Genomic DNA, 23,946 nt, shown 5'->3' with positions numbered 1-23,946 from the left:
GAGCTTCATTAACCATTTATGTCATATTTTCCAAGTCAGAAAAAAATAATACTGATTGAGAGGTTGGAATAGTTTAGAAAGTGCAACAGCAGGTCCAGAGTCTATTGAGTTCCAGAGCATGCAAACGTATAAGTCAGTTCAAGTATGTTGTTCATGCTTACGGACAATAACGAGAGACCTGGTTTGATGATCAGTGGCTCTAGCACACGGAATTGCACCTATCACATCGAGTGAGCACAGTCTTGCCAAAGGGTTGAGCTGGGTTAGGTTTGGCTTGTTCTGTCAAGTTAATGCATTTTTCTGTGTTTCCTTACATTTCTGGAACTGGTTGGAAACACTTTCCATCGGGATTAAAGTCCAGTACAATGCATTAGAAAGTGCACCGATCCTGAAATACATTTTTTTTAAGATGAAATGGCAAGTGGAAAACGAAAGAAGAAAACACTCTGGAAGTGTCTGAAGCTGACTCGCGTGTTTTAGAAGTGCTCTAGTTGTTGTTCCATCTTTTACTTTGCCATTTAATTTATTCCTACTTTTTCCTGTTTTCCCTTTACCGTGCTCTTGTATTTACCAGGGCAACTGTTACCGGAGCTGCCAGGAGGGGCAAGAGCTAAATTAACTCACATTTACTCCTCCAGTAAGCTTTCCCCTCACACTACCCAAAAGATTGATCGTCATCACATTTATTATATGGCACAATGGAGCTGTCACATGCTGCAGGCTGTCATCACTAAAAATTATTGCACAGGCATATCTATGGATTCCTATTTTGGCACACAGATGAAGTAAAAGGGGTCAGAAAAAACAGCTTTACAGTATGTCTACACTTTCTTTTATCAGGTTAAAAAAGACTAAAGGCACCCAACTCAAATGGGAGATAAAGTAAGTGCAAAAGGGGAATAGATCTGGGCTGTACTGTAGATGTTCAGCCGAACAGCTGGGACTCAAGGCAGCCGTTCTGAGCCAAGTGCCCAGAGGCGCCAGCTGTGAATGTGTGTACATCAGGGTGAAGAAGACGCGGACTGAGCACATAAAATCAATGCTTCCAGACACCTGCGCTATTTTACACAGTGTAAAACAAACTCGGATACAGACCGTGTCAACCTTGACATCTTCCGCATTTGATGAAGCGTGCTTAAGAAAGCCGGCAGCTCGGGATTCTGATTTATCACTTCGGCGAAGTTGTTTTATAACTATTTCAGTAGTCCGGTCGAATTCTCACACAGGCGGAATGAGCCGGCGAGTATAAAGGGACAGAGAACCTAAGACTTTGGCATTCGCTCGGCCCAGCCTAGGCTGAGGACGTGGCCCATCGCGCCCAGGGGACGAGCCGGAGAGAAAACGGAGCAGCGCTGCTGTTTCGGGTGCTAGAAGAAGGGGTGTGTGGCTCCGCGCGCCGCCAGAAAGCATGTCTATGCAGACGAGTGGAAGTGCGAGATTAGAGTTGACCTCCTCGATCACCTCTGTTTCCATAATCACCATTAGTCGGATCAGATGGGAATGTGTCAGCCGTTAGGAAAATGCATGTAGGCCCAAGAAACATTGGCTTTGTCCGCTTGGCTGGGGGGTCAACAACCTGGCCACTTGAGGAGGGAGTCAGGACCCCCATAGTGAGACGGAGACGTTAACCAAGGGGCAGATGCAGATGGTGCTGGGGAAGGATGGAAAAAGACGATTGCGAGCAAGGGAGAGAGGCTTAGAATGGCCTTCAGCGCCTCTTGAGCAAGTGAGGTAAAGTAGCACAGATGAGGGAGGCCTGGCTTGCTGTCCTTCCTTCTGGACCTTCGTTAAAAACTCCGGTGAAAGTATGTTAAAAAGCATGATTGCCTTTCCCACCTTTCTTTCTCTGTTTTGCGGCGCACGCGTAAGGAAAACCAGGTGCCCTCAGCTGAGCCGCGGATCACTGCCCTGCAGAGAATACCGCTACGCGTGAACAGCTGTGGGAGGATTCAGTGCTCTCTAGGTACCCCTGAGATAACGTCACCCTCTGTAACAACCTCAGCTTCATGTGAGCCCCGTTACAGATTTGGCAACGAGTGTTGTTTTTAATTAAGGAATCCAGTAGTGAAAATATAGCTGGGTGCCAAATTTGGTTGACCGGTATGCGATTGGTGATTGTGTAAAATACATCCAAAATCATTGTAAAATCTCTTTACATGCACTTGCAAAATACATGTAATATATACTGTGCATTGCTCAATATATGCACATTACAGAAATAGAATATACAGACTTTTCATTTTTAACTTCTTGCTTTTGGTGTGATTTTATTAAGTTTATTATTTGGATTATTCGAGACTGATTGTGACAACACTCAAATGCGTGTTGCATAAACACTAAATTACTTCAGTTTGGAGAGAGCTGATTAGGGTATGAGGTGCTTAAACATGTTGAATATCAAGTTGTTTGAGAGTCCAGAAAGAAAAACACAGGAAAGAAGCAATATGCCCTGCTTGTCAATAAACGCCTTCGTGCCATCGGTCTGTTTGAGGCAGGATAAGTCAGCGCACTGTTGCTCACCATCTGGTGCATTCACAGCCAGCAATTTCTAACCAGGCAAGATGTTACAGGCAAACACACTGTCAATGATCTGGGAGACCCGCTGGTCATGAAAGATCAGCATGATCAACTCATTATCGTGCTCCATCTCCGTGATTGGTTTTGTGCTGCCAATGTCACAGCATCAGAAACGCCAACCTGCACATCAACATTTCAATTGGAGGCAATGAAACCGTCATCATGGCCGAGCAGACAACTACACAGGGGCCAGTCATTCTGTTAATTGACACAACAGAACGAGGTAGTGTGAGCAAGTGTGGTGTAACTTGTTGTGTACAACATACTGATTGAAGGGGACCACAAAGTGTGATGGTCTGGCCATGAAAGGATGGTTACTACAAAATTCCAGCAGCCATATCACCCTGCAGCTCCTAGCTGGCAGCCTACTGAAGCTCAGCAGGAGTGAGTCTGGTCAGGACCTGGATGGGAGACCTCCTGGGAAAAACTGAGGTTTTACCCTAAGAGTAGGGGTGTTACCCTGGTGCCCTGGCCAAATTTCCTCCTTGATTTTACCCATCATGGCCTCCTAATAATCCCCATCTCTGAACTGGCTTCATCACTCTGCTCTCCTCCGTAAAGCGTAAAGTGCTTTGAGTGGTGTGTCCAGAAAAGCACCGTATAAATGTAAGGAATTATTATTGTTGTTATTCCACTTGTAGTGACCGATTGCAAACTGACCACACAGCACTTCAAGTCCAGGCAAGTCCTCCCCTGTTGCCTTTCCCAAAAGCTCGTCTTGCAGTGACAACGCTCCAGCAGGACAGCAGGGGTCTTCATGCTGCCTGTGCAAGACCGGCTTCCGTGAGAGAAGGGAAGGTGACATGTTTGTCAGGGAAGCCCCACAGTACTTGCCAGACTTGAGTCTCGTTGTGCAGTAAGCCGGGGTGACATGTGACATCTAGCTCTCCGAGTTTGATGAACAGGTAGACGCTTGACCAGACTCTGAGAGAGGAAGGGGACAGATTGCAACCAGGAGCAAAACATTTAGAATTAGAAATGTGAATTTATCATTTTGCAATTGGAAATGTCCCGCTTCTTTTGATGCTCACTATACAATACATTTTGGCCTTTCAAAAGGAGTGCCTATAATTAGAATCTAAAACAGCTGGAAATCTAAACTCATGGATACGTCTGAGTTTCAGAGATTAGGTTGATAGGAGCTAAACACACAGATATCCATGCACAGCATGTGGGATTAGCCGTCAGTTCTTACAGGTCTGCTAAAGAAAACAATTGCTTTTTTGCAGCATTTTAAGGTGAAATCTATAGACTGAAATGGTCAGTCCAGGGTTCAAATCCGCTAAATAAACGTTACATTTTCTTTTTCACTCCAGCCTACTCTATTTTTTTCTCCACAATGACTTGCGTTTCGTGGGCCGGTGTTACCGACTACAAGAGGATGATGCATTTGGCCGAGTGAAGTGTGTGTGATGAAACCTGCTATTGAAATCCACACTGGAGCAGGTGCCACACATTGCCCACACAGGCAGTGGGCAATCCCACAAGGCCAGCAAGCCAGCCTCCCACCATGCAAGACTGCGATACAGCTATACAACTGGTAGCCCCTGGGAGTGACAATTCCATACTAATCTCATTTCATACTATGAGAGCTGTTACATAAATCCCACAACTGAATGATAAAAAGCTTTCCTTTAACAATTGAGGCATACTACCAAAGTATGATGTCTCAAAGTATAAATGAGTAAATGCTAGTTATACCAATACAGAACATTCAATATGTTGCGTCATACCAGGGAATTATTTTTATACAGAACATTCAAATAATTCATTATATTAATGTGTAATAATGCGCAAATGTACCGAATGTCTCTTTAAATGATTTTTGTACAGTATGTTTATGATGCAAGGACATCGATATACTAAATATCAAGTCATTATAGATTTTCTTTTTTAAACATGCCTCAGAAATCTGGCTTTTCAATATTTCTGCTGCATGCTCATAATTTATAAATAACTCTCCCGGTTTAAACGTCAGAAAGGAACGACTTTAAAGCCGTGCATCTGTAATTTCTCGGAGGAAATAAACATGGTAAGTTCACAAGGGTCCCCCAGCTGAATAGGAGTATTTTCCACATTGAAGTGGAAAAAAAAACATACTAGTTAGTGCCACAAATAGAACAGCGCGCCGCCTGCAAACAAAGCAACAAAAACAACCCCTGCTTGCTGTTGCTGTTCTTGTTGTATGGTTTTAGAAATCCCCTGGCCCTCATGGATAAACCGATTTATCGCGACAGCTCTTCATTTTGCTAGACTGGGCTTCAACAGCTAACCGCAGGGCCTCGGACTCAATACACATCTGTTCTCTGCACTTTTTACACAGTCTTAGCCTTTTTTCCCCCCTCGGTCACACTACTACATAATTATCTATTTCCCCACAATATATTTATTGTACCCGTTGTCTACATTGTGTAGTGTTGTCTGTACTGTGCACAGGGTGTCCCGAGAGATCGTTAGAGATTAAGAATTCCAGTGAATACAGTATGTACAGTACATAGGGCAATAAACTGCTCTACTTGAAAGAAAGCCATCCCGTTGTGGTCTCGTTGCAGAAAAAGCTTTTCCTTCACAAGGTCTGATTTCAAATTGCAGAATTGAGTGAATCGAAGTATTGCAATGCGTCGGTAAGCTGTGACTTCCGTTGTTTTTGTTTTACTTTTCATATATAATGCGCTGCCTTAACTGTCGAGTCGTCCCAATTTCGGCTTCCCACTCGCTTGTGTGGGAGCAGCCTGGGACACGATTATCGCCTGTGCTTGCCGTGAGTGTCTGGCTGTGTGGCCGTCTCCACTCACACGGGACCTGCGAGAGTCAGGGCTCGATTGGGTAAATGCTACTATAGCTGCTGTTGACTCCGAGCTCATGGAGAATAAATATAACAGATCTGTTCTCTGCTTCCCAAAACACCTTGCCTGACACGACAAAACATTTCAGGAGGAATGTGTGGCAGGGTTATATCGACAGGAACGCTATGGTAGTAGTTGTTCAGATAAGGTAAACAAAGCAATGAATTCCATTTGTTTGGCTGTGTAACCAGGTCATCTTTTTCGCTAACAGCACCATAAATCAACAGAAAATATTTGCAAGTATTGTGCACTAGTCGCAGAGCTTCGTAGTTTTGAGAACATTTTTGAATATGCAAGAGTTGTTTCAAATAAAGCTTCATGCATGTTTGTTACTTCTTCAGTTGTATACCTTTTTTCTAGGTTTGGTAATTTTTTAGTTTTGTAATACTAAGGTAATAAAAGCAGTCTTACCAAAATATTTTAGAAGAATAGGGAAGCTTAAGCATTACAGTAGACATGTGAGCCACCTACAGTATATTAGTATGACAAAATAAAATGTAATCTGTGAGAGATAATTACAGAGATCTCTGTGATGTCTTTAAACGCCTATGATAATGGCTCATGGCCTAACACAACAACACACCTGTGGCATGTTGTTGGCTTTTCTCTTTAGTGAACACTTGAGCGACACTCTTTTAGTACAACAGCAATTTCCTATTCATCGCCAAGAAGTTTCCCATTATAAGATGTACTGTAGCCCTCGTTTCATTTCGAAATGAATGGATTTGTGTATGGATGGCGCAGTGGATAGGATTGCTGCCTCACAGCGCTGGGGCCCTGGGTTCAGTTCCTGGGGTGCTGTCTGTGTGGAGTCTGTATGTTCCATCTGTTCTTGTGGAAGATTCCTGCCACAGTCCAAAGACGTACTGATCGGTTAAGTGGCTCATGTTAAATTTGCCCTGGTGTGAGCGTGTGTGTCTGGGTATAGTCTGTGATGGACTGGTGCTCTGTGAAGGGTGTATCCTGCCTTGTGCCCAGTGCTTTGTGGGATAGGCTCCAGATCATTATGACCTTGAATTGGAGAAATGGTTATTGAAAGTGATTGTGATTAGGTGATTAACGTACTGTACTTTCCAACTGATCAACAAAACAGTGATTCTGTTACAAATCAGAATCCTATACTGTACCATATATCCTCAGTCTATGAAAATTCTTTAGGAATCAAAGTAACACAGAGGTAGAGTATAATGTAACTTATGTGGTAAAGTAATGTATGCTAATAAATTTACTAGGTCTGAGGTTTATTCCCACTCTCAGTGAAACTCCCTGATTCTCAGATGCAAGCCCTTGATAGCAAAACTTTGTTTTGTAGTAGGCTTGTGTGTGATACAGTACAATAGCTCATTAACAATTATTGTTTCCATATTAACAAATTAAGAAATACCTCAGACTAGCAGAAATGGCACAGATGGAGCAGATGCTGTTTGAACATATTGTAAATCTAAAGCTATTAATATTCCTAACAAAATGTCAGTTGCTTCAGTTCAATAAAATTATTTTGAGCCTGAACATGTTTCTTAAGATTTTTGTCACAACAAGCACACACCTCTGAATTCAAGTTCTGGTGATCCATTGCTTAAGTAATATACACAATGTGCGGTTTAGAAAAATGTTGGTTCTTTAGATACTGTAATTGAACTGGATGGGATAATTTCGATAATTAAAATTTTGTATCAACATAAAATATTGTATTAAATGTTTCAAAGTGACTGGCTAAAATGTAGCCACCTAAAAACAGAAGTTATAGCAATATTTCAGGAGGAGGTTAGACCCTGGTCTCGCTTATTTCTGCTCCTCTGTATATAACTATTTCACCTTCTTGGCATCTGTTTTTGCATTTCTTTCACGATATTCCTGTCATCCTCTCTACACCCCTGCAGCAGCTCCCCAGCTCATTCATTGTAGTGGGGGAAAGCGAGGGGGGGTTCAGTCAGCTTCATCCATGGAGCCCATGTAGTTTTTAACGGAAGCTCGGGAGGGATGAAGGCAGCCAAAGTAATTAAACTCAGCTGCTGCAACTCGCGTTCAGTGCTCAGTCTGCATGTATACCACACGTCACCCTCTCTTCTCCCTCGCCCCACCTTTCTCCGTCACATGGGGGCCCTATCCTCCCCGTCCAACGGAAGGGAGCTTGGCCCGCAGCCAAGCGAGCTAGACCAAGTCTTCACATCTCAAACAACAACAATTCTACCTGCTCTCACTCTTCGGCTGCTGTAATTCTTCGCGAATTATGGTTAGGCTGCTGTTCTCTCAGCTAGGTGAGGTATGCCAGATAACCTCTAAGACATTCGTCCTCCTATTGGTTTCATTAGGATCTAACCCTGCTACCGAACATCCACTTGTTCTGGAAACAAACTCGATGTGCTCCGAATAGTTTGTTTTCTCAATTCAACCATTTAAATTATTTGTTTTTATAATGATCCCAGATTAAATCAAGACATCAGCCTTCCTGCTAATGGCTAATTCCAAACCCCTCGAATCACACACTTGGAATCTGTGCGCGAATAGTCCTTAAATATTTTGAGAAGAACATGATAACACGTAAGAAGTTACTTTCTAATTCATTTTCATGACATTTACCATCTGCATGTCTGATATTGGGATTAGACATGTGGTATTTGTTCTTATCTTGCTCTGTTCTTCTTACTAGTCAGAACATTAAAGGGAAATGCAGATACAGGTAACTTCCAAACCTGCAACAAGTATTTTGATGTTGTTTCCATTGAACCAGTACCTACAAAATAGTCAGAAGAACAACTTAAATAGTTCTAATTCACCTTTCGTGCCCAAATGAATTTCTCCATCTGATTCAGACGTTGTTTTTGTTCTGTAAGATATGCTTCCGATGTTAACTTCTAAGCAGTCCGTCACAAAAGTGAGAAGAGACGGATATATTCAAAATGTATTATTTACTGTGATTGATGTACTGTATTATTGTATGTATTTTAAGCTGTTGTGACTTTTTTTAATATTATTTCTACCATTCAAAATAAGGTGGAAATGTATTTAAAAATATTAGTATTTGACTTTCCAGTGTACAAAATGCATTTGAATAACAGATGATTTATGGTTATCATTAATATTGTGATTTCCTAATTGCCTTATCTGAGTATTTTTGACAAGGTGTGTTCTCAAAACATCTGGGATCATTATTGCATCAGTAAACAGCTTAACAGAACACTAAAATTGTTATTAACTAAGAATGTTTTTCACTTAAGTGCTATTTATGTATTGGCCTCCTATTTATCTTCTTTATACCAAGAATTATGACAATTGTAGTAAATACCCTTCTTTATTTTTGCATTTCTTTTTTCCAAAACTTGCCCAGTAGAGTTTTTTTTTACCACACTTCTCATTAAAGATGTACTTCGTACGTGTTATAAGGCAGTGTTTGGAATATTAGCCAAGAAAGAATAAGGAACTAGAGAAAAATATGCAGGGTTCTCCTACAATTCATCTTTTACGTCTACAGATACTTCTTGGCTTTCAGATCAATACAGCGTTTCCAGGAAGTGCCTGTCTGGCCAATGTAAACATTACCTGAGGATATATTCTGTTACCAGTCAGCAGGGACTGACATTAGGAGACGGGAAAAAGGTACAGGGTTTGTGAAACACTGTAGAACAGGATGATACAGACAGCGGACCACTGCTTTGTTGTTCACTCAGCTTAATACAGAAGGAATTTGGGACTGTGTAATACAGTTTTTATTTTAAGAAAAAAGAACATTTTTTTCCACTTCCGTTTTCTGTTTTCTGGCCTGCTAGTTTCACTGCCAAGGGAGCATCTGTAATAAAGCTATTTGGTAGGCGAAGGTATTTAAATTCTGCAAGTAGACAGTCTGGCCTGGCACAGTTATTGGACGGCACAATTATAAATACTTGCACGTTTATATTTGCGTGGAAATGAACACTTGTTGGCAAAAAATGATTTAGTTTGCATGGGAAAAATAGTTAATAATGAGATTTGGTCATTCATTCTTTAAATCATTATTGAACCTCCCTCTTTACATCAATATACATTTGACCCATATACACATGTTATTATATCAAGAGGCTGTGAGAAATCAAAGCTGCATTTGGCTGGATACCACTTCAGAGGTAACAGTTATTCATTTAGAATCTGACAACTAATAATGATAGGGCATATAAATCCACTTTTAAGGACAGTACATGACAGTTAGGTTCCTCTATTTTTCTTTTACCTAACGTCTTTTTTTCCTACCTGGTGAAAGGCAGCTGCGATGGGGCTGTAACCTGTGTTCCTTATTCAATTTACAAGGATTTTTTTATAGGAATCGCTGAATGTTTACAAAGGTGGCTTCCAGGAGATGAGACCCAGCATTAGTATTATGTTAAGTGTTCCTTTTTGGGCCATATGTGCGCTTTGGCTCAAGAAGAGAAAATGATGAGTTCTTGAGAGGCTTGCGATGGGGCTGGAGTGAACACTCAGGAAAGAGGAGTTTGCGGTTTTCAGCTTTTCATGGTGTAACAGAAGGAAAGCTCCACTGAGCAAACAAATGTTTCTCGGGGTTTGGAGAATGGTTTCCAAATGAATGCCTTGCTATCAGAGCACATATTGGGAGTTTATTCTGGAGGGCTTAATTCTTGGCAGAGTGTGTTCACTTGGCAGTCTGTGTGTCTGTCAGGGAGTTCAGCTGATGTTTACACAGCAGCATCACACAAATGGGAAACAGTTTTGCAATTATGTCATTTTCTTTCAAGCATTTCTTTTTCTTGAAAAGTTGTGTGACCTTTCAGATTAATAAAAATGTTTCGTGTGAGATAAATATCTAATAAGAAAAGGGTAATAAATCAGTCTGGGCTTTTGATGAGAAATGAAAATGGTTTAAAAAAGAAATCCTTGAGTAATAATGGCTTATTATGTTTTGTGAATTTCATTCTTATGTAATCATCAGCATATTCTGTATATGGCAAGGTATATTGTGCAGCAGGTGTAAAAGGTTAGCCTTAATTCTTCTCAGTTCTAAAAACTGTGCATGTCCATGCTTGATATACAGTATATGAAATCATTACAGTTTTTCGAGGCACGGCCCCTCAATTTCAAATAATGGAAAATGCAGATGTTATAAGGGTGCAATTGTTACTTTTAAACATTTTTTTAAAAAATCTGTTAATAAATCAAGCTCAGACATTGTGTCTGGTGCTCACTCTGCCACAGCCCAGTAATGCCACTGCTGCCACCTTTGTTTTTTTACTTTTTTAACTGCTCCTTCCAGTTCTTTTCTGCCTCTCTGGGATCCTATATCTTGTTAGTCTGCCTCCTCTTGGAGAAGACTTCATATCCCTCTTCCTTCTGCTGGTCTGCACTCTGCTTGACTCACACACACGCTAAATCATGTTTACTGTTATGTTACTGTTGTTAATCACCAGGCACTGGAGTATTCAACCCCATGTACTCTGTGTCGTCCATTTCCCTGCCTTCAAGTGAATTCACTTCAACTCTTCAGCTTTGCCTTTTCCACTTTCCTTCTCACTTCACTCCAAGGCTGCCCATTTGTCTGCTGAATTCAAGGCACAGGGAGAACCTGGGACTCAACCTGTGCCTTCAAGACTCCTCTCTCCCTGTAGAGGGGAGAACGTGCAGTATGCTGCCACATTGTGTCAAGTGACTCCCTGCTACCCGGCTGTCTTTATGCTACAACACCTCCATTCGCCCCTTATTCACCCTTAATTCCAACCCCATTTCCTTATCATCGCTCTTCATCTTCGTTGGGCCTGGTAAACAAACTGCCACTTAGGAACAAGTAAGGGTTTATTCCCTGCTGAAAAGAGAAGAAAAGAAACACAGCTGTGTTTCAGCTGTGGAGACTTCTTCGGGTGTCTTTTCTGCATGGAATAAACCTTTACTTGTTCCTTTGCAGCCGACGCATGCTGAGGCAGCTCCCTGCTTGAACCACTGTAACTACCACTCAGCCCATCTACCCTGAACCTTTGGAGTCCTGCGGTACAGCCTAGGTTATATCTTCTCAGGCCTTCCTAGCTCATTGAGTCCCACAGACCTGTAAACCGGCCCAATCTGTTACAAGCAAGAGTTGTCATTTCCTTGCCTTCCCCACTGGAACCTAGATGCAAACTGAATCTGTTCAATTTCCTCCTAATTGGTCTTGTAAGCCTCTTAATTAGCCCAAAGGCATGGATAATTCCATACAGAGCCTGTCCAGATAGCTCCTTTCCCTCGCATGGAATCTTACTCCCTCTGAATGCTAATTACTTGCTCAGATCAGGTGTGCTTCATTCTGCAGGTTTTCCCAATTAACAGGTATTTAGTACACCACTGGGCCCGAGTTTTGAGCCAAGACGTTGGCTTTCTCACAGAGCCATCTCTCACAACATCACAGGCATAAAAGGGAAAAAAAACACATTGTTCCTCTTAATTAATTCATAAAATAAGTAAAGGTGACGGTGAGAAAAGACATTAGCCATATGATAGACTTTACAATGATTAAAACGTCAGACTATTATATTTCCTCTGTGAACCATTTAAAATCTACAATGAAGAGTTTTATTCTCTTTATTAATCATCCAGTTATATTATCCAGCTGTGATGACTTTTTAATATATTTTGGGCATTTGCTTCACAATACACAGATGCAATATTAGTGCAAGAAGAAAGATGTTTTGCTAGCTAATTCAATATGATGCCACTAAGCCTTTCAAATGCAGTGCTTTGAGTCATTTTTACAGCATTGATTTATTTTATTCTCATCTCTGACTAACTTGACTAATATGCACATTGTCTTGTTTAATTGTTTAATTCTGCCCGTTAGGGTGTGGTATAAGAAACTGATTCTGAATTTTAAAATGCTGAAATTGTAATGGAGTTTTTAGGAGAGTGCTTAAAGTTTCTTTATACAGAGGATGCTTGATTGTGCTCCTGAGCTCAAGTTTTCTTGAGTTTTCAAATTTTAACAGATTTTCCATCTCATCTGTTGAGGCTCATTTTGTCTGACCTGAGTGTTGCAGCTGCCATATTCTATGAATGGATTTAATGCTAGCTGCTTATTCTCATATTTTTTAGGCAAAATGATCAGCTGACCCTTTACTAACTTCATTCAAGTAACTATTGTTATTGTTCCTTTTTTCCTATTGAGTGTTATTGAACAGGAGTTTGGGTGGAGGTCAAATTCTGATCTTGCACTCCTGCTCTCCTTTGGTATGTACTTTGGTCTGCTAGTACTTGCTGGCGCTGCACATCTTATCTTCCACCTCAATTGCATCCTTGTAGCTGTCTCCCTGGTTCATTCCTTGTATTTTACTGATCTTTGGCTAGCCCTGTGATTTCCTCAGCCAGGAAATACCAAAGTGTTATGTATGCCATGCCTTTATATTTGCCTGCTTGTTTCATTGTTATCAGAATTTGACCAAACTACTGAATTAGTTGCTGTTCTTTATATACCTTTGCAAGAGTAGCTCAACACTCTGACAATTCAATAAACATTTGATATTAAAGATGTCTTTCTCCTGTTTGTGGTATGAATAGACTGGGCTGATTGACCAAATCTAAGAAATTGGTGACTTGATACATTTGCTCCTGTTTTGTTAGAATGTTGTCCTGCACAAGATGGGCACTGGCTTTTAGGACACCTTGCACAGGAGCCTTGATCTCTCATTTTGCATGTATTTTCTGCTATTCTTTGGACACACTAAAAATAACGTCTTGTTATTCTATGTCTGGCCTTTTCTACACAAATCACAAATAACGGAGAAATTAATTCTGTGTGCCTCAGCTCAAAACTATGAAGGCTCACAGCTCAAATCGGAAATACTGACGATAACTATTGTCTATCCAGTTTTAGTATGAAACAGCACAGAATTGACCACAACTATTCAGCATCTGTCCAGTGCTCATTTTCTCATAATCGTAAGATTTTTCAACCCAATACCCCTTGGATAGTTTTGATAGAGATATGATAGGGTTATTGAAAATATGAGGAAAAATGGTTGACACATCACTTTACTTTAAACACCTGATTATGACAAATTAGAGTAAATTGTGGGTTTAGAAATGTTAGAGAAGGATCGAACAGCATTTGTGCTTTCAGAATAGTGGTTGAAATTAAACATTTGTTTCACAAACAGGTGGTGAAGATAAACAGCAGTCCTCTCTCCAAATTTTCAGATGGTAGTAGATGTTTCTAATATACAACTACTTTTTGTTTCGAGACCATGTTTATACAAGGGGAAGACCTGATGTCTAGAGTACACTGAAGGTTTCTTACTGAAGCATTAGAGTTGGGGTTAGAAACTTTTATTTGCCAAGTACAAAATCTACAAGGCATTTCTCTTGGTGCAGGCGTCAAGATAAATTCCAATAAAAGAAAAGAAAAAACCTACAGATAAAACCAAACTCAGTGATATGTACAATTTAAAAGTATGTACAGTTGAATAATAAAATGTACAATGGGTACTGCATATATTTACAAAAAATATCAGTGGCATGTACTGTTAAATAAAAATGTACAACTAGTTAGGAATTTAAGAAGTGTCCTTGTTTATGAGAGTTATAGCCTGGGGAAAGAATCTATATAGGTGTTTTAGAGCTCTCACTCAGCGAAACTAAATAGGTTCAGAGTAGTGTCTGTTACAACACTGAGATGAGGTGGTCCAACCACTACTGGGCTCTCCACTAATCCAGGTGGTCCCCATGATGAAGGTTTCACCCACATTGAGCAAGGATGAGCACTGCTCATCCAGAGTCGGAGGCAATCAAAAGGAAGGATGAACCAGTTAGATCCCCCTGAGATGATCCCTATTGCTTGCTTGAAAGCTTGTTGAAGAAGGAGATACGTAGCTGCCTGTTCATTGCAAACCGAGTCTCTGCTGAGGCTGAAGCAGAGATCTGCTTTGCGGGATGTATAGCCATTGTAGAAGAAGAGACACGTATGTCACCACCGATCGGTCTCTGTTAGCAGCTCTGCATAACGTTCACATAGTTTTTTGGGGATGTGGTATTTTCATTGTTATTTCTAAAGAAAGACTTCCTATTTCAGTTATTTATCATTTAGTATGGGTTACAAAGATTATTAACAGAACTAGTCAGTCAAAATTCTGGTTCGCAGAAACCGCTGTGGCCACATTTACCACACATTGGAACTGGGTTGCATATTTTGGGTACGGATCTCCAGAAATAAATCAATGGGCGAAAATGCTTTTTATAAGTGCAACTGCTTTTATAGATTTAACAGTACAAAACCTCATATTAATGAAATTATAGCCCTTGGAATTGTTTGCATGATTTTTGATCTGATAGGAGACTCTTGTAACCTTATCCTTTATTGCTACTAATTATAATGAGAGGGCCTTTCAGACAGCCTCATTGTTAAATGTGTGAAAGGGATTTTCATTATGAGCAAGTGCTGAGCTGGAACCTGTAACATTTTATTGGTGTCTCACAGAGCATTAATGGCTTTTTAAAGATCAGCAGCACCAGGGGCAAAAGCATTAATAATTGAACGAGTAGCTGAAATTATAAGCACCTACAGTACATTTCTATCAAGTAGCTGGAGCTTTGAATGCTTTCTTCTTTGCTGTTTTAAAAAGAAACAATAAAAATCAATGTTTAATAGTATTATACAATAGTTCCTTCATGTGTGCCACAAAAAGTGGACATATTTAGAGTAACTGCCTGCCATTAAGCTTTGCAGAGATTGCCATCATAAACAGACAATCTGGTAGTTTAGATAGATGTTAAGCATTCATCCTCATTTTGCTATTTCTATGAAAAAGGCCAGGAATGTTTTGAACTGAATAGGAGAAACACAGATATCAACACAAGTTTATTATGGAATTTAAGAAGTTTACAGGTTTTTTGTTTTACTGCTATAAAATGTGCACAGTGAAGTGAAAACCAATTTAGAAACTACTAGAAGTATGGTACTCTAATGCAAATTCATTCTTCTTAATGTGTCTGCTAATTACAGAATTTCATACGCCATTAGCTACAGCACATTGATCTGAGGAGGACAGAAATGAGCCTGCTTCTGTTTTCAAGAGCATAAGTGTTTTTTGTGCTAATCATTTATTGTTTGTGGCAACATAACTGAAACACAACTGAAAAAAAAAACTACATCGTGAGTTGAAAGGAAGGGGTTTTGCATCTTGTATTTTATACATTTTTCACATGTACAGTATTTAATAGGTAGAAGTCAGATATTTTCAAGAACTGTAATGTTTTCTCCTAATATTTGTTTCAGGGGAGTGGTTCGTGTTGATGTCAACCTTCAGAATGTGGATGTTGACCAGTGTTCCAATGATGGATGGTTTGCTGGGACCCACAGATGTAACCTGAACATCACAGAGGTGAGGTTTCCCTCAGAGTGATGTGTCTATAGAAGAGCTTAAAGAAATCACTCAGTGCATGATTAGCTTAAATGTTTGAGGGTTTTAAGAAAATACCATATTTTCCACAGACAGTATGAAAAGTCTTTTGAGCAATTTAGTTATTTCCATAACTGACTATTTTTACACACTAATATTATGTGTTTACAGTTTATTATTACGCAGTAATATTTCGTATGCACAGTTTATTATTACACAGTAATATTATGCATTCACAAGCTGTGAACTGAAAAGGAATGCTGAAAAATATATTTCAGCTCCTAAGTTTTTTGGCTCTTCAATTTGAAAATGCATCTTGGCTCTATAGTACATTGACTTTTGGTTTTTTTGGTATGATACCTTTAGAAATGTCAGTGCTGTTACTGTATATTTACATTTGATGATTTTGTTCTTTCCTGCTTTTAATTTGATCCAAAAATACAAAGGAGAAAGAAAACCATTATAATTTAGCTGGAAACCCAATTCAATATTGGTGATTCATACTTTCCAATTGTTTTAATAAATATGATCAGATTATTATATAGAAAGGTTATTTTAAACCTAGCATGGATCTTCTCTTCTATAATAAATGTAGAGTAATGGATTGCAGCAGGCATCCTAAATAATTAACTGTGCTCTTTGTCTGTGTTCGCTTGCTTGCTTGAGATTGCTGGAGTACATCAGGCCTTTAAATTACAATATTGTATTTACCCAGATATTTGCACATTTTCTTCTTTAAATTTGTGTATGAGTTTTAATGACTAGTCAGACCTTTCTTAAGAAAAGTACACCACGCCTCATACGAGGTGTATGAGAGAGGATTTTGTATATTCCTGTACAACCTTAGACATTAGTGCACTGCTTCTTCTTTTAGCTTTTATTCTGCTGAATGTGTTGTCTGAAATTCATGCATGTTAATGCAAACCCTGGGAATTGTCTCAGTTCTTGTGTTCAGGGGGTCAGTGAATGCTAAGTGTAAATAGAATTTAGGAATCTGCAATGTAACCAGAAATTGCACTCAGGGGATCCCAATAACATTTGTTTAAAGGCTTCACATATACAGTAAATAATTGTTTGATTTTTGTCTCCAAAAAAATGAAATATATTCAGGAATCCACTCGCTCAAAATATTATACAGAATACATCATGTACTGTAACAGGCTAATAAGGAAATATATCTTACTTTATCACTGGAAACCTTCTAGCAAACATTTGTCCCAGGAGAACAGGGCTGGAAAACATCCGGAAAGATGCACAAGATCAAAAATAGCTACAGGAGCTACTTAATTGATTCAACCTGAGATACAGAAGCCAGCATTTCTCAGTGTACCGTAGGTCAAAAATCAATCTAAACATTTTTTGTGTGCTTAATTCTGTATGAGACAAACAGAATTATTTATAATGAGACAGACATCCACTTCAGGTTAAAACCGTGGAATAACAACTCAAGAAGCCTGTTAGTGTCACTTGCTTTTTGAACAGACAGCACTGAATTCCTTTCGCCTCTATCATTGTAAACATACGGACAATATGACGTACCCTTCTGAACCAGTTTTCTATAGTATGAGCTACAGTTAGGGTAATTGAAATACGTTTGCTGTTCTTCATGACATGGCACTTTGTGTAACACAGTATATTGTAAAATTAGAAAGTGGATGTACTGATGTCAACATTTTTTCTTGGTCATCTACATGAATAAGCAGGTAGAGTTAGTGAACAGTTCAGGCGGCACACTTTCATTTAAAGATGCTCTCAGTAAACCTAATCACATAATTTTGCCAACATTTCATGAATATTCAGTCTATGGCTACTGAGACTAGTTTTGCTTCAACTTTGGAGGAGTAATATACGAGGTAGAGCAGTGTCCTTTCTCCTAAATGTTCATTTTGTGCACATAAACTGCAGAGAGTCCCTGCTTCCTGTGCTCTTTGATCTTTTCTTCGCTTTGATCCTTTTCACACGAGACCTGCAACCAGTCATCACCTTGCCACCTTGGTTTTGGCACCCCTGAGCTCTTTTAAAGGCGATGAGACTGGGGCAGAGGAGAAATCCCACTCCCACACTCTTCTGCTTTCCAAACCAGGGCAGGTAGCACTGCCTGTGCAGGGTGTTGTACTGTGTTAAAGAAAGCACCAGCGTGATGAGCAATAATATCACACTACTACAATAAAGAAAGAAAAAATACAGAGGTGTTGGTTTCATATTAAAATCTAGGGGCTTTTCCAGAATGCGCTCTTGAATTGGTTTTTGCTTTTTATGTGTCATACTTGTTTTACTTGACAAATGAATTCGTTTTACACTCTTTTGACCTAGCTGTAAATGTTTTAGCTAATTCTGTACAAACCTTAAAGAAACAGTGGAAGGTGAAAGTGTGACCGACAGTCACTTATTCTGGGTTTTTACCCCATTGCTTTTTTGAAGATGTCCAGTACATCTTTCTGCCAAGCAGTAGAATTTTCTATACAGAGAAATATCCTAAAAGACCTGTCCAACAATTGATTTTAACCTGTGAATCATCCACTCCTTATCCTACCTCACCTGATATCTGAAAGTCTATTTTTAACCCCATCAATTGTGAGACATAAACTACTACTCATATTAAAGATACCACTGTTCTTAGTCATCTTACAGAGCACAAAGCCTCTCTTGATGCTGAATGCACTATTGAAAGCATTTTATCAAAAGAAGAATGCGACTGGAAGTGCAATAAATGTATTATGCAGAAAACCAGAAATTCTTCTAATTGCAGTTGCATTGACATTGTATTGGAGAGACATGACATAGCGTCGATGAATTGATTACGATGATGAACATTTGTCATCAATAGGGTTGATCGATAGGAGATCTACTCTGAAAGCCGCAGCCTAGTGACATGTGTGGCTGTTATTGAAAGCAGTACAAGCTCCACTCCTCCAATGCTTTGCACCAGGATGCAGATGCTGACATGCAGGGTTCTATCCCATTCCTCTCCTGCGGAGCCCGAACAAGCACTGGCCTGTTCGCTGGTCTCTGTGGCCCCTAGATGTCACATAATCTTGGCTTATTCCCACACTGTTTGGCTGAATTTGGCTCAGGTCTGGCGAGTAGAGCCTCGCCCACACAACCACACAGCTGTCAGATTCTCAGTTCAAGACAGCCAGGAAGTCAGGACTGGGACATGAGCAGCATGAGGAAGTGTGTTGTTTTAATGGGGTGTGGTCCCATCAGGATGAGCACGCAGGAAGGGCAGCAGGTTGAGGGTCCCCGGTCGTGATCAGAGTGGTGTTGGTAGGTTGCCATCAGTCACGAGAAGCGGTGCTCTGTGCAACTGGTCTCACCTGCCTAGAGTACCACACTTTGACCTCCCTATTGGTTAGTACGCTGAATGCTCAACTCCTCCACACTGGGTGAAGTCAGTCAAAAATTTGCTTCATTAAGAGTGAGCACTTGGCTCAGCTGGTGCTGGTTAACTACTTCTGGGGTGTTGCGTGGATCCCCACATTTTGTGGTGTTGAACTTTGGTGAGAACCGGACCCCTGTGGGATCTGGGTTGATAAGTCAGTCTGGGGGAGGTGCCTCGTCTCCCAGATCGTTGAGTATTATTGACTGGCTGTGCTCAGGTGCTCCTGGACTTATTCAGCCCCCAGGGTACTGGTGGCAAGAAGATGTTGCTCTCCTGCTATTGTTTTTTATTTTCACCGAGCTTGACATTCATATTAAATCATGTCATGTCCAGTCAGCTCTTTCACTAATGCGGTGAGTTAGTGTTACTAGTGAATAAGAGCATGGTGTTATGCTCTTAGTGTATGTGTGCCATGATTACTTGAGTATGACATGATTATTTATAAATGATCAATTACTTAAAATGACAGCAGAAACCTTCAATCACTATCTAAAATCTACATATTTTATTTGACTAAAATATTATATGTTTCTTTTAATGCTCAGTATATGTAAGTTTCAGAAGTATTTGCATTTGATATATTTACAGGAGTTAATAGGAGTTTATCTTATGTGGGTTAGTTTGGAAAAAATAAATATTAATTGAGTCTTTTCTATAGCGCTATAGAACTGTCAAAATGGAGATAAATAGCTTCAAAGAACTCTGATGTTAATGAGACCTGGCTCTGCTGACAGCTTGTGAAGATTTTCCCCTTCATGGAGGTCTTTTGGATTTTAAAATACATCATGCTGTGCTGTAAAAGTTATTAGCTTTCTGTCTAAATGTCTGTGAAGGCGAGGATGTAAATATTTATGTCTGCCTTTCTACCTGTCTCATCAGTCTGTTCCTGTTTGTATGAAGTTTGGGGATTTATTTTCTCTGTTTAATCAGTATTCAGTTATTGGGACAAATGTCCTCGAAACATAATACACTTAGCATGAGTCAATCGTAAATTACTTTATGGAAATAAAAAAGAAACTTGTTTAAAGTACAAAAAAAGAATGCAAAGCAATCATTGTTCTTGAATAAGAAAAAAATAGTTTAAGGATTTAGAATATACAGTTGCTCAGTATAATTGTAAACTGAATGTCTTCGAAATTGGGTTTTGAGACTTTTCTAGGGATTACATCAATAACAGAATCAAATGTTTTCTACAGATGAGAAGCAAATGAGAGGGTAATGGTACCCCATCTAAGACCAGGACTGGTAAAATAAGAAGTGTTAGTACACCCAGCCATAGCCAGAGCATCAACTCCTGTTTGTCTGGGAGAGGAGGGGTCACATGGGTGTGCCTTCTGGTGAGCCAATCTGCACAGTCGAACTATGGGGAGACGTGTGATTGATGAACACTGTGGTCTGCCTATACAATATCAGTTGCCACCCCATGCGGATCCAGAGCCAGAGAGGGTGCCAGGTGGCTGGGATTTGATCCCTGGGGTTGGTAGTGGAGATGGACACATGCCCTCTCTCTGCCAGATGTGGACCAGTGCCGCTTGTGTCCTTGGCCACCGTTAGGAATCATCTGGAAACCCTCTGTAGTATTCTTTTCATTTTTCAGAAATAAACCTTGTAACTCAGTGAGCCCATGTGGCTTTGTTCTCAGTGCATTCTTGGGTATTACACCAGACCACCACCAGTGAGACCACCATTCCTGGGTGCGACCTGCAGGGCATCACAACTGACTGGCAGCTTAGTGACTCATAACACAGAAATGCTACAAGAACTCACCCAGTGGGTTTATGGGAGGCATAGTTTGCATATGTACTGTAGGGGATGTACAGGTAACTGATGCCTAGCAATGGATGTGACCTTAACACACAACATACATCTCAAAAAGAGTTTGCCATGTTTTTTTTCTGTTTAAGGTGTTCACCTGGGCTTGTAACAGGTGGCTGTGAAGTCTACTGAAGCTCTTGAACACTGTATGCATAGTATGGATGTACACTGTATGCAAGCAAATGCTGTGACATTTCAGAGTTCATTATCCCAAGTTTCTAGATCCTACCTGTTTTTATAGGGCTGGGAAGGAATGCTTTGAACTATCAGTTATCTGTGACCACCAGGTTGCACTCACAATGGAATGAGGACTGGTCACAACGTTGTCCACATGGTGTTGGGCAGTGTGACTACCTTGTACAACACGACATTTGGATTGGAACTGATTTGCACCCCACAGCATCACAGTTCTCTCACGAAACCACTCTTGTTACACACACACAGACTCAGTCATAGGCAAAGCTCAGCTTTAACCTCAGAAAAAAGGAGATCTTTCCATCGTCTGGACCTCATATACTGTATATTGCTATCTCCCTCAGTGCTGAGCACGAATTTGGCCATAAAGAACTACAGCTCATAGCTTACTAGTACTACTTTTTCTATCACTTATTGGTCTGTTTCAAGTCCAGACAGTACAGTAGAAATTTCTGCAGCTCTGGCCAATTAAAATCGATGATGAAGATATTGAAGACGACAAGCTCTGGCTTGCTTTGTTAATACATGACGTTCCAGGACAAGATTGATCACCAACAATAACAATTGTCCTTATATGGCCTAACAGGTGAAAAAGATTGCTCGATAGGCTTTAAAATAATGTGCAAGCAAATGTTGTGACATTTCAGAGTTCATTATCCCAAGTGTCTAGATCCTACCTGCTCTTGTCAGTCGTGACATCTCATGGAGGAACGGTAGCGTGTCAATAATGGGTTTTTATAGGGCTGGGATGGACACAATGTTCATGCCTCATGACATCCTTGTACCTAATGACAGTCTATCACATTCATTCATTGTGGCATTTATTTCATACTTGTCCCCGACTCAGGAACACCATTAACAAAACCTTTTTTTTTTTCAGCAAAACATTCTCTAGAGTTTAGTCTTAATTCATACTGGCAAAAAATAAGTGGCCAAATAATGGTGTATTGCACCATTTTCCGGTTGTTTTCTTCTCCCCAGTGATAAAACATCACCTCGTGCTTTATTTTTATCGTGAAGTGCTGGAAAGAGGTAAGTACATATGCAGTACATGGTGTTCTTTTTTGAATTTCAGCACTTTGTTTTAAAAAATTATTTAGTGTGTCAGATTGCCTTAGAAATTCTTGCCTTAGAAAATGTTTTTAAGACCACAGCTTGAGTTTTGGTTTTTGTATTATCTGAAAGACAGTTATGTGAAGTCCACACATTTCCATTTTTATGAAAACAAGTGCATCAGCCCAAAGATTCATGAACATCTACATTCACATCCATCACATCCTATCCATGTGAGGATGTCTGGTCATTTTATATGATATTTACTTGGTTTAAAAAAAACTGTCAGCCCCCCCAAAACCCAAAAAGAACACATAAGGGAGCTGCATTCTCTTTAAAAAAGGTCGGTGCTCACAATGAGTGTTTAGCCATTGATAACACACCTTTGAGAGTTTTCCACTGGGATTAGACTGTGCAGATATGAGAAAGGGCAGACTCCCAGATAATCATATCTGCCAAAACAGACATGAGAGTAGGCAGATGAACACAATGGGCTGTATTCATAAAACATTTGTGGGCCTATAAATAAATAGGTGTCAAATATACGAGGTCTGATGCTGATCATGGCTGGAAACTGTTGTGTGACCATGGAAACTATGAATCAGATCATTTCTGCAAATGCCAGTCCTTTACTGTCCAGATTCTGTATCTCAGTTTGGTTCTGTGTTGCAGTGAATGCATAAAATGCCTCAGTAAATTAATTGACAGTATTTGGTTTCCATTGTTTCAGAGAAGGGGACAATCCTACAGTATATTTATATTCTATGCTTTTGGCTCTGTTGAGGAATTGACTTCATGCTTTCCAGTCTTATGCAGGAGATAGACATAGGGAGCATCATTTCTTAAACAAAAACCCTTACTTGTTTTTGTATCTAACGTTATCTGCTTTGGGCCCCTTTGTGTATATATAATCATGTTGAAGTTTAATACTGAGATGAAAAGGTTGAGTTATTCTGTGGGTAAGCCAGCTCAGAGAGTGATTTAAAACCTCCAATAAACACTATTTTTAAAGCAGGCTTAGTTTAGCCTAGAAGCTTATTTCAAGTAAAAAGCTTTCATTTGCTGTTGTGTTGCTGGGTGTTGTTGCTGTAGTTGTTGTTTTTTGCAGTTTTTTCTCCCCTGGGAGTTCTTGTTTTAGTAACAGGCTAGCTTTGATCACTTCCATTATTTGCTTTTGTTCTGGTGTAGTAAATGATACCTGTGAAGACCTAATGCTAACCTTAGACCTAAGGCTTAATGCTAACTTTTGGTTAATCACAAAATAGTATAACAGTGCAAGGTTTTATTTGCAAACAGAATGTTCTCTGATGGGAGTGCCTTTCTGAACACACTTATGTGACCACCCGTTGAATAGGTTGAGTGTTTAAAATGATAATATTCTGATTAACAAGTTTATAAGAGGTTCAGACACAAATTTTACAATGAACTGCTTTATTATAATCATTATGGATATGGGTCCAAAAGTTTGCGATTTCAAGAAAGTTCATTGTGAAAGAATCGGATCTTAACAGAAGCGTTATGATGGGTACTGAATCAACAGAGAATGAATGGCAATAGTTTAAACATATTCTGCTATTCTGTAAGGAAAAAAGGTATTAAGAACTTAATTATATATGTATAATTTGGTGTATAATGAGTATAATGTACAGTACCGTCACTCAAGTAGAGTTAAGAAGAGGTCTTTGGGTTGTAAGATGAACCCAAGAGCAGGCAAAAGTAAACAGGTGAGCAGCAGATG

At 39.8% G+C, this 23,946-nt stretch overlaps 1 protein-coding gene across 2 annotated transcripts in view; it reads left to right on the top strand.

The window, feature by feature from the left end:
- gpr158a (G protein-coupled receptor 158a) overlaps positions 1 to 23,946 on the top strand; it is a 128,137-nt gene that overhangs the window by 8,754 nt on the left and 95,437 nt on the right. For both annotated transcript variants that reach the window (XM_006634128.3, XM_015354046.2), the window contains exon 2: positions 15,640 to 15,745. In XM_006634128.3, coding sequence (XP_006634191.2) covers positions 15,640 to 15,745 — 106 coding nt within the window. The remainder of the gene's footprint in view (positions 1 to 15,639; positions 15,746 to 23,946) is intronic.

Source organism: Lepisosteus oculatus, chromosome 6 (assembly GCF_040954835.1).
Source record: "Lepisosteus oculatus isolate fLepOcu1 chromosome 6, fLepOcu1.hap2, whole genome shotgun sequence".
NCBI lineage: Eukaryota > Metazoa > Chordata > Actinopteri > Semionotiformes > Lepisosteidae > Lepisosteus > Lepisosteus oculatus.
The sequence above is the reverse complement of the archived record's forward strand: the minus strand, read 5'-3'. Positions and strand labels throughout refer to the sequence as shown.